At 45.7% G+C, this 15,290-nt stretch overlaps 1 protein-coding gene across 2 annotated transcripts; it reads left to right on the forward strand.

Annotated features, from left to right (window-relative positions):
- The first annotated feature begins 2,191 nt into the window (after positions 1-2,191).
- LOC123489802 (partitioning defective 3 homolog B-like) lies at positions 2,192-14,975 on the forward strand. Of its 2 annotated transcripts, none has more exons than XM_045220195.1 (2): positions 2,192-2,271; positions 13,009-14,975. In XM_045220195.1, the coding sequence occupies exons 1-2, from the start codon at positions 2,195-2,197 to the stop codon at positions 13,379-13,381; spliced, it is 450 nt and encodes a 149-aa protein (XP_045076130.1). In that variant the 5' UTR covers positions 2,192-2,194; the 3' UTR covers positions 13,382-14,975. The 2 variants fall into 2 exon arrangements, with proteins under 2 accessions (XP_045076130.1, XP_045076131.1); XM_045220196.1 differs by lacking the exon at positions 2,192-2,271 and adding an exon at positions 8,838-9,041.
- The last annotated feature ends 315 nt before the right edge of the window (positions 14,976-15,290 follow it).

The following is a 15,290-nucleotide window of genomic DNA, read 5'->3' on the forward strand; positions in this document are numbered from 1 at the left end:
TCCATGGTGGGAAGAGTTGGCTGCCACATGGCACTCTTAACTGTCTCAGTGCAGGAGGGATACCCCAGCCTCTCACAATGCCCCATGGGCTGCTGTGGCCTGATCTCAGCTGCTTAGTGAGTCCAGAGAAAGTATGGCCCTCTGTAAGCTACCCTGCCTGTAGAACACATTAACTCTGCCTCTGCGATCCACAGCAACACACACACACACACACACACACACACACACACACACACACACACACACACACACACACACACTTACACATGACATCATCAGGCTCATAACCAAAATGTGTGTGAGTTTAATAGGAAACAACATTTTATATGATCTGTTCTGTGTCCATCAATAGTTGTGGAGAGACTGCTATGAATATAATTTGTCTGCGCGTGTGTGGTTAATAGAAATGTTGGCTGAACGTCCATAATTCACTGAATCTAGATTCATACTCTACCCCGTTGCCATGGTGAGCAGTTATGCCCCGATTTGTGCATGTACTGGTGTGCGTTTGCATGCGCGTGTGTGTGTGTGTGTGTGTGTGTGTGTGTAGGATGGAGGTTCAGGAGGTTCAGACACACTCCAGGAAGTGTTAACCACCACCCCAGAGGAGTAAAGTCCTTTGGGCACACACACACTTTCCCTCTTCTATTATCTCTTTCTTTCCTTCTCTCTCTCCCTCTTATCTCCCCTCTCTCTCTCTTCCTCTCATTCTTTCTCCCTCTCTCCCCCATCTCTCCCTCTTTCCCAGAGACACATATGAGCAGACTTAACATGCAACAGAGCGGCTCTAACCTGAGCCCTGGCCCCCGGCTTACCGCTCTGCCTGGCTTCGTCCCAAATGGCACCTTATTCCCTATATAGTGCATTACTTTTGACCTGGGCCCATAGGACCAGCTGATAGGGCACTGTTCAAAAGTAGTGCACTATGTAAGCAATAGGGTGCCATTTGGAACATGGCCGACGAGACAAATGGCACACAGCAACTACAGCCATTACCCCGCACCTCTTTGCATAATGCCTTTAACCTTCACACAAAGATGGAGCGGCTCAATACTCAATACCCAAATGGCCTACCCCTAGGCATAATGTGGTTTATGCTCATGGTTTATGTCTAGCTCGAGACATGGAGGGTTTCTACATGAATTTTCAGAGGAGTAGGCTATGGGTATGGTGGTATGGTTAGGTAAAGCTTAGCCTTGTCGTAGCTAGTTACAGTTGCGGCCAAATACAGTATATTGGCACCCTTGCACTTTTGTTAAATAATAAGTTGGAACAACCCAGGCCTCTGGATAAATTGGAAATGTATATCAAATTGTATTTCTCACATGCTTCGTAAACAACAGGTGTAAACAACAGTGAAATGCTTACTTCCGGGTCCTTTTTCAACAATGCAGAATTAAAGATAAAACAATTATATAATAATGATAGTGACACGGAATAACTACACAGTGAATGTGTTGTGTGAGGAGGGGGATGTGTAGGTAAAGAGCTCTCTTCAGGGGATTGCATGTTTTTGTTTCCCCCCCCCCTACTAACCATTACTAACCCATACTGGATAATACAGTGTCCATATTAGGACAGACGCAGACAACTCTTCCTGGCACCAAGTTTTGGAGGCAACTCCTGCTGAGATTTTAAAAAGTCTGGCTAAGATCGATACAAGTCCTGCTGAGACTGAGGCGGTCCTAATATGGACGCCATACATTTTACTAATGCTAACCCTAATACAAACCCTACGCTGACCTTTTTTTACGAGGAGCACGTGTGCACCTAAGTTGAAAAATGTAGGCGCACTCAAAGAAATTTAGGGGCACAATGGAAAATATTTGAGATATTAAAGCTAGAATCCTTAATTTTTCTAAATTTTAATTAGTGGTCGCACAGCAAAATATTTAGGCGCATATGCGAGTAAAAGGGTCCTTCCCCTACCACTAAGCCATTCTGAGGCTTATCAAGTGATGGTGGGGGTAGACAGACATGTATTTGTAATAACATCATTTGCCCTCTCTCACTTGACTGTAGGCTACAGCTACCACTAACCCATACTAACCCTTACCCATATACTGTAACTAACCCTAATATGAACCCAAACACTAAGCCATCCGCAGGCTTATCCAGTGATGGTGGGGGTAGACAGAGACAGACAGACAGGTGTGTAATAACATTAACCATTATGTGCCCCTCTCCTCCACAGATGGCCGTCAGAGGACCTGATACCCGCCCGGCACCCCGCTATGAGGACGTGGAGCGACAGTACGCAGCCCAATCCAGGTAGGCTGTGTGTGCGCGTCAGGGTTTGGCTCAATTCGAATTGAAGGGAGTTCATTTCAGGAAGTACATTTGAATTACAATTCAATAATGGAAAAAAATTAACTTATTTTCAATTACTTCTCAATCAATTGAAAAGTAAAAGCTATTTATTTGAAAAGTTTTTACATTTCTGAATTTATATTTCAAATCACTTCCTGAATTGACTGCCAACCATGGTGCGTGTGTGCATGCACGTCTGTCTGTCTGTCTTGCTGTCTGTTTTAAGCCACCATCAATACAACACACACACGGCAGCAGAGAGAGTAATCCTCTTTAGAGCTTATAATTAAATCTGGAGTGTTTACCTTGAGAGAGCCTCCTCATCCCGGGAGTAGCCCTGATCAGCTCCTGGGAGACAGAAAGGATAGACGGAGGATGGATCCTTTCTCTGCGCCACAGAGGTCCGTCCACCTGGATTATGCATGAGCATGATGCGGTTCTGTGCGACTCAGTTAGTAGAGCACGGCCCAATGCCAAAGTCGTGGGTTCGATTCCGTCTGGGACCACCCATACGGAAATGTATGCACGCTCTACTGTAGGTCGCTTTGGATAAAGGGTCTGCTAAATGGCATATATTATCATTAACAATTACGACGTTACTCTATCCGTCTGACTCAACAACCTCATGTCAAATGGCACTTACACACGTGCACACATGTAGACTTAGTACATGCTGTACACATGCTCAAACACTCACACACTCTTTCCCCTCTACCCCCCACACACTCTGCTGTGTTAAAGTCCCCCAGCACTAACCAGACCACACAGACCAGGAGAACACACCCCGTAGATCGGTGCAGTGTGGTGGGCCTTGGAGACAACCAGGGCACACAGTGGAGTCGTGCGGAGAGAGCAGTCATTTCACGGGTTATTGCTCCGGCTGATATGAGGGGCACCAGGGAGAAGGGAGCGGAGCCACTCTCAGACTGAGATATACTAAAACTAAACAGAGCATACACTGACAGGAGCAGTGTGACTGACTGGGTCTGGAGAACTGTGTCTGTACTAGACTGTGAGCTAAAGCCTTTGTGTGTAGGCCCTTCCTGAGCTAATGCTAAGCTTATGCTAACACACGTCTCAGACTACATAACTCATGGTTACTCACAAAGGCTCCTCAGACTGTTAACCCCCTGAGCTAAAGCCTAGGTGTTAGTTTGGGGCGCTAACACAAGTCTTCAGGACTCAGACAACTTTTGGTCATCACACAATCCACCTCTGTTACAGTAGCACTGGTGGTAGCAGTTTGGCACTGACTGAGGGGACTTTGTGGCAGTTGACGATAGTTGAAATCATGGGCGTCCATTGCTTTGGCCAGTGCTGTAACAATACAGTACCTTGCCTGAGACCTGAAGGCTTAGCTTAACTAAGTTAAGTTATCTTAGTTTAGCTACGTCTTCACTTCCATTGTCAAAGCTTATGTTTGCGCTCAGAGGGTTAACATGGTCTTGAGTCTTCTAGACCAGCATTTCTCAACTTCGACCGGCGTCGAATCGCAGGCGGTTAAATGAACTGTCGAGAGAAATGTCAGAGCTGTCGCTTAGCCCTCTCTTCTGGTTTTAGTTATAGGTGTTAACCCCATAAGCATTTGTTCCACTCTCTGTGTGAGACTACAGTACACAGAGTGACAGGGCATTAAACCGCTGGTTGGGAGCAACACGTCTTCAGCACCAAAACAAAGAGAAAGAAAGTGCCGCAAGCACTGCCTCCGAATGATTCATTCCAAATCTTGTATGTTTGCTCTCTTGTTTTAGATGTTCACTCGAGGATGAAACACAAGCCCTGTACCCCAGAAACACTACATCTCCCCGAAGCGTCAATACCAAGATGGGGGGACCTACATTTATTCCCGGAATTTGACAAAACAAAGAGAGAGAGATGGGGAGGTTGAGAGATGTATTTCTGAATTTTGGAGGGGGAAAAATACAGAAAGAAGGAGAGAGATGTGAAGAGAGGGAAGTGAAATAAATGTGTTTTTTCAAACCGAGCTGAACTTTGCGCGAGATCCCCCCCGGGCCCAGCTCATTGAAAGCCATTTCCTCTCAAATGAGTGTGTCTCTGCTGTGCGGCTGTGTTGCATTAGCATACATTTGGCCTGTCTTTTGTGAGGAAGGAGCCGACACTGGCTGGGGATGGGGCTGCACGTCTGGAAGTCCAGTGCCTTAGGGGGAATGGTGGTACCCCACTATCCTGCCCCACCCCATCCCAACCCCTGCTCCTGTAGTGGGGATCAGCTTTTCCCTACTCTGGGGTTTTGGTGCTTGGGGGGACAGGGAGAGAGAGGGAGTGAGTGGGAGGGAGGGGTAAAACACACACACACACACTACCCCATATGGAGCACATTAAGGTCATTACTGATCTGAAGCACTGGGTCATGGGCTCCACGGCTCAGCCCCAGGTTATCCAATCAGAACGGCCCATGGCCCATAGGTGATTGGATTAGGCTGCTGATCTGGGGTTGTGTACGGGAGGGGTGGTCGCTGGGCTGATAATTGTGTGATTAATGTGCAGCCGGTGGCCAGTGCTTCAGATAGAGGACTGATATTACCCTCATCAGCTGGGGTCTGCAGAAGATGTGTGTGTGTGGGGGGGGTGTATGAAGGGCACATTTAAAGGGGAATGGAAACACTAGGATTTAGAATGGAAGCTAACTGTAACTGTAAATCGCCATATTGGCATTGTTGCTTCACTGGCAGGAGATAACTTTTTGGAACTCCCAAAATGGCTGAATTTACCGACTCTGAGAATGAGTTTATTACAGAGAATGAAATAATTAGTTAGGGAGCCAATAAACGTACTGAAGCAGTTCATGTTTGAACCGATCGTTGCCCCAGATCAAAGAGTTTGTTCTCGTAGCAGTAACGACACAGATATACCGCCTTAAACACCTCAGCTAGAGGGTCGGCGTAGCAGTGACACAAACTGGTGTGAGTGGGGATGCTGCCAGATAATGGCTAGAGTAGGATTGTGTGTGTTGTAGAGCGATGGTGGCGATCCAGCACAAAATCCCAGCGGATGGCGGCTGTATTACATCCAGTCAGAGGTTCCTGTCAGTCGGTCTGGATGGCGACGTATTTATTGGACGTGTCACTAATCCTTATGAAGGACTTCCTGGCAGAAGAGGTTACTCGACCAGTCAGCAGCCGGTATGCTTGTTAAAGAATTGCTGAAATTTTGCTTGATTATATATTGTTTAAGGTTAATTTCAGTAGTGGGTAGGTGCTCAATATATATAATCAGTATCCTATAACGATATTTATCACCAGCGCTGTTTGGCGCAATGGTAACACATTCAGCTTTTGATTAGAAGAGTTCGAATCGCAGACAGCATCATGATTCATGAATTCTCATTCTAACCAATAATGGGGCGTGCTCATAATAAATACATTGTGATTGAGTTTCGGTATCAGACTAACTTTTCTTATGATTTTGTTTGCAGAGCATACAGGCTGGCAGTTTATTGCCAGTTCACCCAATGGGCACAAGGGAGAATTGGACGAGGTGTACGGCGTGTGTCGTTTCTTCCATAAAGCGCGCATACCCAGAAGCAAGAGGCATTTACATAGGGTTTGAATTTGAATAAAACCAGTTAATTTAGTAAATCTAGCCTGCTGTAATTCTTTTCAAGACATAGACCTAATGCCTGCGCCTTATGTAAAAATACTATTGGTTATAGAGATGTTTTTATGTGAAATGCACATGTTTAGGATTAGTGGATTGAATACATCTCTTTGCTTAGATTTACTTCCTAAAGTGTTTCCATTCCCCTTTAACTCCAGTGCTACTGTAGTAATGTAAACGTCTTCACAAAGCTTGCTGATCTCAGCAATGCAAGGCTACGTGTCTTCAACACCTGAGGACCAGTCTGACCACACACACACTCTGCCCCTGACTTTAACCTCCCCTGGTCTCAGCTCAGTAGTTTAGTTCCACGGCACCTATCTCCGACCCACTGACCCGTGTTCTCTTCTCTCCTCCTAATGATCCGTGATTGGAGCTGTGTGCGTTTTCTCCCTTGTGAGCATGACTTAGCTCTCTGACAGATGGCCACGTAAGCATTGTATGTCAATTGAACAGGTGCATGATGGGTAAATGGTTGATCAGCACATGAGCATTGGTCTCTCATGTCTGTCGGCCCTGCATTAAAGAACATAATTGGTTAAAGAAAATTGTGATAAATAAAAAAGTATACCAGTTTCATTTAAGGACCCAAAGGATTGACAGCCATCCCATATAGATTGCAAAATAGTTGGGAAGAGATTTTTGACGTACTGATTCCATGGCATAGTGTTTATGAACTGATACGCAAAACGACACCGGATTCAAAACTTATAATTATTATACAAAATTCTTGCTACCAATAGAATGTTATTTATATGGGGGATACAATCTTCCCAGCTCTGCAGATTTTGCTGCGAAGAGACAGAATCATTAGATCATTTGTTTTGGTACTGTCCATTTGTAGCTTGTTTTTGGACACAGGTCCAGGAATGGCTGAAGGATTGCAATATTTACCTGGAGCTAACCCTGCAGATAGCACTACTGGGTTTTCTGAAAAGTCATAGTCAATCGATCAATAATATAATAATACTTATAGCAAAAAAAAATATTTTCAATTTACAATCTGTAGAAACAATGAGAATATAACTTTTGTGAAACATCACATTTTTACATTTTAGTCATTTAGCAGACGCTCTTATCCAGAGCGACTTACAGTTAGTGAATACATATATATATATATTTTTTTTATACTGGCCCCCCGTGGGAATCGAACCCACAACCCTGGCGTTGCAAACACCATGCTCTATCAACTGAGCTACATCCCTGCCGGCCATTCCCTCCCCTACCCTGGACGACGCTGGGCCAATTGTGCGCCGCCCATGAGTCTCTGCGACAGAGCCTGGATTCGAACCAGGATCTAGTGGCACAGTTAGCACTGCGATGCAGTGCCTTAGACCACTGCGCCACTCAGGAGTATCACAGTACAGTTGAAAAATATATGGCAAATAGAAATCCAATATGGATGGTGTTAAGAGATAGATGGGAGGTGTTGAATGGAGCTGATGGATGGGACTAATAACAACTAACAACAACAAGGTAACTAATGTAAAGCATACTGTGTCCATAATAAGTATATAGGTTGAGAGCTTTTGTAAAAGAGCACAGTTAGAAAGATATGGCATACCGGATGGACATCATTACATTTTACATTTTAGTCATTTAGCAGACGCTCTTATCCAGAGCGACTTACAGTTAGTCACATTATTATTATACTTGCGCCGCCCCATGGGTCTTCCTGTCGCGGCCGGCTACGACAGAGCCTGGATTCGAACCAGGATCTCTAGTGGCACAGCTAGCACTGCGATGCAGTGCCTTAGACCACTGCGCCATCAGCGAGGTTGAGGGTAGAGGAAGTTCAGGAGTAAAAACAAACAAAATAGAATTATTGTAAAATTGACTGTCCATAAAATGTATATAGTATGTATAAGCTGGAAGTAGAGGCCTAAGCTTTGTCGTTTACTCCAATTAGGGAAGGGGTGGTGGGGTTGGAAAGTAATAAAGATAAATATATTTTAAAAATGTTTATATGTATTTATATGTATGTATAATAATATAATATGCCATTTAGCAGACGCTTTTATGCAAAGCGACTTACAGTCATGTGTGCATACATTTTTACGTATGGGTGGTCCCGGGGATCGAACCCACTACCCTGGCGTTACAAGCCAGGGTAGTGGGTTCGCAATATATATATATATATTTGCGAGAAAAAAAACATATGGGGGATTGGAAGTGATGCAGACAATTACATTGATGGAAGTTACAATCTATCTGCAATATTAAAGCTGATCTACCCCCCCCAAAAAAGGATAAAGAAAACAAAGAAAAAATAAAATAAAATAAAAACTATGTTATCCCTTTCTTCTCATTTCAATTCATTGACCTTTAATGGCATTCTAAGTCATTTTAGGTTTTCCAGACCCAAGAGAAGTAGATGTTCCATACCGTCTTCCTCATTCACGATGCCCCTTAACACGGGACCTGATCTGGTGCTGTATGTATCAAGTGTCTCAGAGTAGGAGTGCCTTATGATCACAATGAATACAATTACAATGGACACGAGGGAACTGATTCTAGATCAGCACTCCAACTCTGAGAAACTTTGTGAATACGGGTCCTATTCTGTTCTTCAAGTCTCTGCGGAACCTGTTAAGAAGGGATTTGACCTTTTTTGTTTGGCGTCGGCGCATCATTGCTCCCTTTTATTGCAGTGTGTTGCCGTTTTGGTCCTAAGTAAATGCAGGACCCTGCTAACTCTGTTTCCGATGAAACAGAGGGGCCCGTAATGAAATCAGTGTTTTGGAAATTAAACCGGTTTAGCCGTTAAGCTTTCATAAAGGCAATCGTGTCAGTGGGCTCTGGCTGCCTGGAGAGCTCGCTCTCTTTCTGTCTCTCTCTTTCTGTCTCCCTCTCTGTTTATCCTTTCTTTTTCTCTTTTTATCATTCTCTCTTTTTCCTCTTTCTTTCCCCCCAATCCCTTCCTCTCTCCCTCTCCCACAGTCACCGAGGCAGGCACTTGTGGAAAATGAAATCAATCAAGGATAAACACACACTTTCAGCTCCCCGGGAGAGCGAGAGGGGGGCGAAACACAAAGGCCATCTGCGACCGCTGACCACTGACCAGACCAGTGAAGTCACAAAACAGACGGAAAGATCTAGTCAAGGCTGACAATGTATTTTAGATTTTTAATTGGCCACCAGGATATCTGGTAGAATTGTTGATGCTATTCAGTCTCATTTTAGTGCGTGTTACTCCTAGGTAAAGGTCTCTGTGGGATACAGTGCTGCAAAGTGTAACTGATACTAAAATGTACACTGTCACTATAGAGTACACAGAGTGATGGCAAACACAGAGACATTTTAAGTGTGGGTGTGTGCATGCGTGTCTATGTGAAAGCCCTCTCCCCAATGTTTATCTAGGCTGGTTTGATTAACACAAGTAACCTCTCTCTACAGCAGCCTAATGGTTTTCCTTTAAAGGGATACTTCGGGATTTTGACAATGAGGCCCTTTATCTACTTCCCCAAAGTGAGATGAACTTGTGGGGACCATTTTTATGTCTCTGTGTCCAGTATGAATGAAGTTAGTGGTAGTTTTGCGAGCCATTGCTAACTAGCGTTAGCGCAATTAATGGAAATCTATGGGTATCTAGTTCTGGGGAAGTAGATTAAGGGCCTCATTGCCAAAATCCCGAAGTATCCCTTTAATGAGAAACCAGCCTGGTCTGGCTTCTGTCTCTAGTGCTCAGCCTGCCGTGTGTGAGTGTGTGTGTATGTCTATCCATCCATCTGTCCTTTCTTTTGGAAAGTCCCTAGCACAAACTGAAACACTCACTCGCATGCACGCATACACACACACACTTATGCAGATTGTCAGTAAGTGCAATGGACCCTCCAGAGAATGGGTTAGATCCCTTCCAAGCAACCTGGTTGCTAGCTACCAACTGTGTTCCCTCCCACCAGTAGGGGGTATTGGGGGTCAGATAAGAACCACAGGGCCTAATTTCCTTCCGTTTACTTGGGCAGGTGCAAATAGTTCCCCTCACTCACCAGGGCCAAATTCCTCCTTGTCGTAAGGCGGAAACTATGTCCAAATGTCATTGCGCACAAAAACACACAGCGCATAGACACACACACAAGACACGGCGCATAGAGACACACAGACCACATAAACACACACCCCACCAAACACACCCCTTCTCCCCATTTTCAGGCCACATCTCAAGGGCTGTTTGCATGGTATAGGCTATGTCCAAAAATGTAAATGGCACCCTTTAACCTACATAGTGCACTACTTTTGATCAGAGCCCTATGGGCCCTGGTCAAAAGTAGTGCACTATATAGGGTATAGGGGGCCATTTGGGATGCAGCCATAGAGTGGTGACAGTTAAGAGGTGTGAGTCTGATTCATTACATGGCATGTTATTAGTAGCGTTCACTTGGCCCATGTGGATAGGATCACACCTCCCTCTGTCAGGTTGTATTACATGCACAACATGACCAAAAGTATGTGGACACCTGCTTGAACATCTCATTCCAAAATCAAGGAGTTTGTCTCCCCTTTGCTGCTATAACAGCCTCAACTCTTCTGGGAAGGCTTTCCACTAGATGTTGGAACATTGCTGCTTCCATTCAGCAATTCATCCCAAAGGTGTTCGATGGGGTTGAGGTCAGGGCTCTGTGCAGGCCAGTGAAGTTCTTCCACACCGATCTCGACAAACCATTTCTGTATGGACCTCGCTTTGTGCACAGGGGCACTGGCATGCTAAAACAGGAAAGGGCCTTCCCCAAACTGTTGCCACAAAGTTGGAAGCACAGAATTGTCTAGAATGTCATTGTATGCTGTAGCCTTAGGATTTCCCTTCCCTGGAACTAAGAGACCTAGCCCGACCCATGAAAAACAGCCCCACCAAACTTTACAGTTGCATTCAGGCAGGTAATGTTCTCCTGGCATCCACTAAACCCATATTAGTCCGTCGGAGTGCCAGAGGATGAAGCGTGAGAACACATTTCCAGAGAATGCATTTCCACTGCTCCAGAGTCCAATGGCGGCGAGTTTTACACCATTCCAGCCGACACTTCGCATTGCGCATGGTGATCTTAGGCTTGTGTGCGGCTGCTCGGCCATGGAAACCCATTTCATGAAGCTCCTGACAAACAGTTATTGTCCTGACGTTGCTTCCAGAGGCAGTTTGAAAGTCGGTAGTGAGTGTTGCAACCGAGGACAGACGTTTTTTATGCAATATGCGCTTCAGCTCTCAGCGGTCCCGTTCTTTGAGCTTGTGTGGCCTACCACTTCGCAGCTGAGCCATTGTTGCTCCTAGACGTTTCCACTTCACAATAACAGCATTTACAGTTGACCGGGGAAGCTCTAGCAGGGCAGAAATTTGACATACTGACTTGTTGGAAAGGTCATAGGATGCCACGTTGAAAGTCACTGAGCTCTTCAGGAAGGCCATTCTACTGCCAGTGTTTGTCTATTGAGATTGCATGGCTGTGTGCTCGATTTTATACACCTGTCCACAACGGGTGTGGCTGAAATGGCAGAATTCACTAATCCACAATCACCTATACACTCGCATACATGCAGTTTGAAAGCTCTCTTTGTGCCCTCCTCTCTCTCTATCTCTTACTAGCGTTAGTGAGAGTAGTGTTCTCACTGTCCACTCATAGGCATGCTCAGTGTGTCTGGCTCTGCACCTGTTGACTGTGTGTCATAACGAGTCGTGTGTGTGTGCTTCCCTTGGGAGATCTCTGAGAACTATAGTGGGGCTAGGCATGCCAGATATCAACAGCATGTGGTTTATGTAGACTTGACCACCCAAACACGGACACACAGGTGGTCCCTTATCATTCAGCACAGAGGCCCCTATGACGTCACTAAGGGCCCAGAAAAGCGATAAGGAGGGAGAGAGCGAGAGATGGAGTGTGAGAAAGATGTGAAGGAGAGAAAAATGAAAGCCAGAGGTTTCATCACTAGTGATTAGCAGCCGGCCAGCGGGGGTGTTGAGGGAGGGGAGAGCACCTGAGCTTTCACCCCAGCACAAAGCCACCCAAACAGGCTTCCACATCACTCCCCTTTTCCTCCATCTCCCCACTAGCCTAAACATCTCTCCACCAGCTTACACAGGCCAAATCTGCTCCGAAATGACCCTTTCACAGCATCCCATCTATCCATTTATCCATCTCTCCGTCCAAAGATGAAGGGATGGCTGGATTGAGGAATAGATAGATCCAGACACTTTATTGTCCTCAAAGAGGATGTAGAGCTGGCGGTGGGATGTGGTTTATGGTCATGTGTGAATAATGCCTCTTTGGGGAAGTGCGCATGTGTATGAGTGTGTTTGTGTGTGTGTGTGTCAGGAGAGGCAGCTGAAGATTAGTGAAGTACACCCTATCCATGGAAAGGTCGTACTGGGCCCCACTTACCCATTGGGACTCGTGTGCACGCGTTCATGCATGTACACACACACACACACATACATGTGCAATGTGATCTCACTGGCCTGGGGTCACTGCTGGGCTGGACAGGGTGTGAGAAGGAGAGGTGTTTGTGTGTGTGTGTGTGTGTGTGTGTGTGTAAAAAGCATGTTGGTATCACAAATGCATGTATGGAAATGGACAGGGAATTTACCAGTGCAGTTTCCCCTCTACTGTCACCTCTATCTGATCTGGGAGAAGGCATAGTTTTGGGCTTTGGTCCTTGTTGTTGGCTGTGTGTGTAACGTAGCCCAGGCAGAGCGTGAGCAGGGAAAAATGTGAATGGGGCTGTGAAAGGTGATCCATCCTGCCTCTGTGAGTCGCCTTGCGTGTCTCCTTACCCCAGGAGCTTAGCCCCCTAATCACCCCACAGTCACTGGGAGGGAATCGGAGACACCCAGCTGCCTGCAGCCTCCTTACTGCTCTACCCCTTGGGTCACACGCACTCACACACTCAATCAGATATAAGCATTTACACACAAGCGTACACACACTTGCACACACACACAAGTTGACTGAAAACATTTTTATTCATGTATTGGGCCAGAATCAGAGAGACCAGACAATGACCAGACCAGGTGGCTGGTTACCTTCACTGCTGTGATGGGGGAAAATGGTCTACACTATCTAATGTTTCTGTACTGTGTGTCGTGTGTCGCAGGAGAGCGGACCCAAAGGACTACCCCATCCAGTCTAGGACAGCACCCGGTTACCCTGGTAGAGACAACTACTACCCCCCTAGAGAAGCCCAGCCCCACCCCTCCAGCCTGCCCCGGGCCATCTCGCCCCCTGGGCCCCCGCAGGTGGACCCCAGGTACTACCCATCCTTGCCCCACCAGCACCGGGCCGCCCACCGCCAAGATGTGCCCCCCACAACAGGCACCCGCAACCCCCGCTATGAGACAGTGGGCAGGGGTGGGTACCGTGACGCCAGCCCCGGCCGTTTCGCCAGCCCTGATCGCTCCGGCGGCGGCTACAGGGATGGCAGGCAGCCGGACCCACGCCAGAAGAACGCCATGATCGGAGCAGTGTAGGTGCGATAGCTAGATGGACTCAGATTAGGGTTGCAGAATTATTTCCCCAAATTCCCAGATTTTTCCGAAATACTGGTTGGACGATTCCAAGGTTTTCTGACCTTATTTTGGGAAGATTACTGATTACTGCAACCCGAACTCAGACACACTCGTTCCTTCTCTACAGCCCCCTGTCTGAAAACATCCTCGCCCCCCTACCTCGTTTGGTGTCTGCAGATCTGAAGGAATCAGATTGGTGTAAGCAATAAGGCTCCAACTAGATGTCCAATGGGCTTGAGCCATACTGCTTACAGGGCTTTGAGATCTACAAACATCAAAGCGGTAGGGGAAGGGTCGCATCCCAAATGGCACTCTATTCCCTATGTAGTGCACTTATTTTGACCAGGTCAAAAGTAGTGCACTGTGTAGGGAATAGGGTGCCATTTGGAAGGGGTGGTTTCTGGAACAGGCCATCATCGGAACACCACTCCTCTCAGCTGCAGACATGTTTCAGAAGCAGTAAAGTTCTATATGTGTACTGGATGTACAGTATGTATAGTGACATGTTTAGAAATGTGTGTGTTTCTTTATGCATGTGTGGGGATGTAAATAATGACTTTAGATTCATAGGGGTCCCGAATGACTGGATGTAGTAATAATGTACAGATCGGATAGAGACTTTTAATTGAATACCAGCCGAGATCTTGCAGGGTTGCTGGCTTGCACAAACTTTTTGCACAAGCTTAAAAACAGGCCCCTCCCCTTCTGCAACAACAGTGAGAGGCTAGGGATGGTGAAGTTAGGGTTTCGATTCAAATGGCACCATATTCCCTAGATAACGGAAGACAAAAAGACTGGACAGGAAGTTGACACTGGACAGGAAGTTGATCCTAAGAAACAAGGTCAGAGGAACAGGAAGTGAGGAACAGGAAATGAAGTCAACATCGAAGCATCTTTGCCCTCCTGCCATGTCCCTTCCATCCGCCTTTTAGATGTGGGTGTTTTTTTGAATGTTTTTTGTTTTGTTTTGGTTGTGGCCTTTGCTAAAAACATTCCATAAACTGTTGTTTGCCTATAACAAAATTCTGCCACCCATAATGTGTTTTTTTAAGTAAATTTTAATGTGTGTGGTGTTTATGATTAAAACGGCTATGTCAAATTTGGGTTATGTTATCACAAAGACGCTGTTGAACAAATGAAAAGGTACGCTCTGTGTTGACTAACTATATTTATTAATCACATGGTCTGTGTTCCAAATGGCACCCTATTCCCTATATACTGCACTACTTTTGAGCAGAACCCATATGGGTTGTGTCCATAGCCCTATGAACCCTGGTCAAAGGTAGTGCACTAAATAGGGAATACGGTGCCATTTGGGACATTGCCACAGTCTCCAGAGATGAAGGCCTAAGAGAGACACTTAAACATGTTACTCGTATGCACTGGGATTATCCTTTCTCGCCATTGATATCATTTCCCTTGTCTGATGGTAAAGATTCCCAACGCTGACCATATCATGTCATATTGTACGTTAATGACGATACATTTTAACCTTTGTTTGTAAACGCATGTTTTTATATTATGCTTTGCATTAAATATACATTGTAAATGATCATATACAGTATGCAAAGATTAATTAATTTATTGTTCACCAATTTAGCTGTCTCAATTTACAGGATGATGAAATTACGAAGTTATGCAAATGATCACGATTATAAATCACCAATATGATGACTCATCTCGCCCAAATGATTCATTAAGATTCTCAACCCAGTTTAGCCTTCCCATTCGAGATAAATTAGCCCTCTACGATAACAGAGAGGTCTAGGGTGCTTCCCAAATGGACCCTATTCCCTATATAGTGCACTACTTTTGATCAGGGCCCATTGGACCAGCTCATAGGGCTCTAGTCAAAAGTATTGCACTATTT

Source organism: Coregonus clupeaformis, unplaced genomic scaffold (assembly GCF_020615455.1).
Source record: "Coregonus clupeaformis isolate EN_2021a unplaced genomic scaffold, ASM2061545v1 scaf3317, whole genome shotgun sequence".
Lineage (NCBI taxonomy): Eukaryota > Metazoa > Chordata > Actinopteri > Salmoniformes > Salmonidae > Coregonus > Coregonus clupeaformis.

Excerpts from the sequence above, each read along its gene's own strand:
- LOC123489802 (XM_045220195.1), top strand. The coding sequence starts at position 2,195 with ATGGCCGTCAGAGGACCTGATACCCGCCCGGCACCCCGCTATGAGGAC. Across the intron at positions 2,272-13,008 it reads CAGTACGCAGCCCAATCCAG|GAGAGCGGACCCAAAGGACT; the intron begins GTAGGCTGTGTG and ends CGTGTGTCGCAG.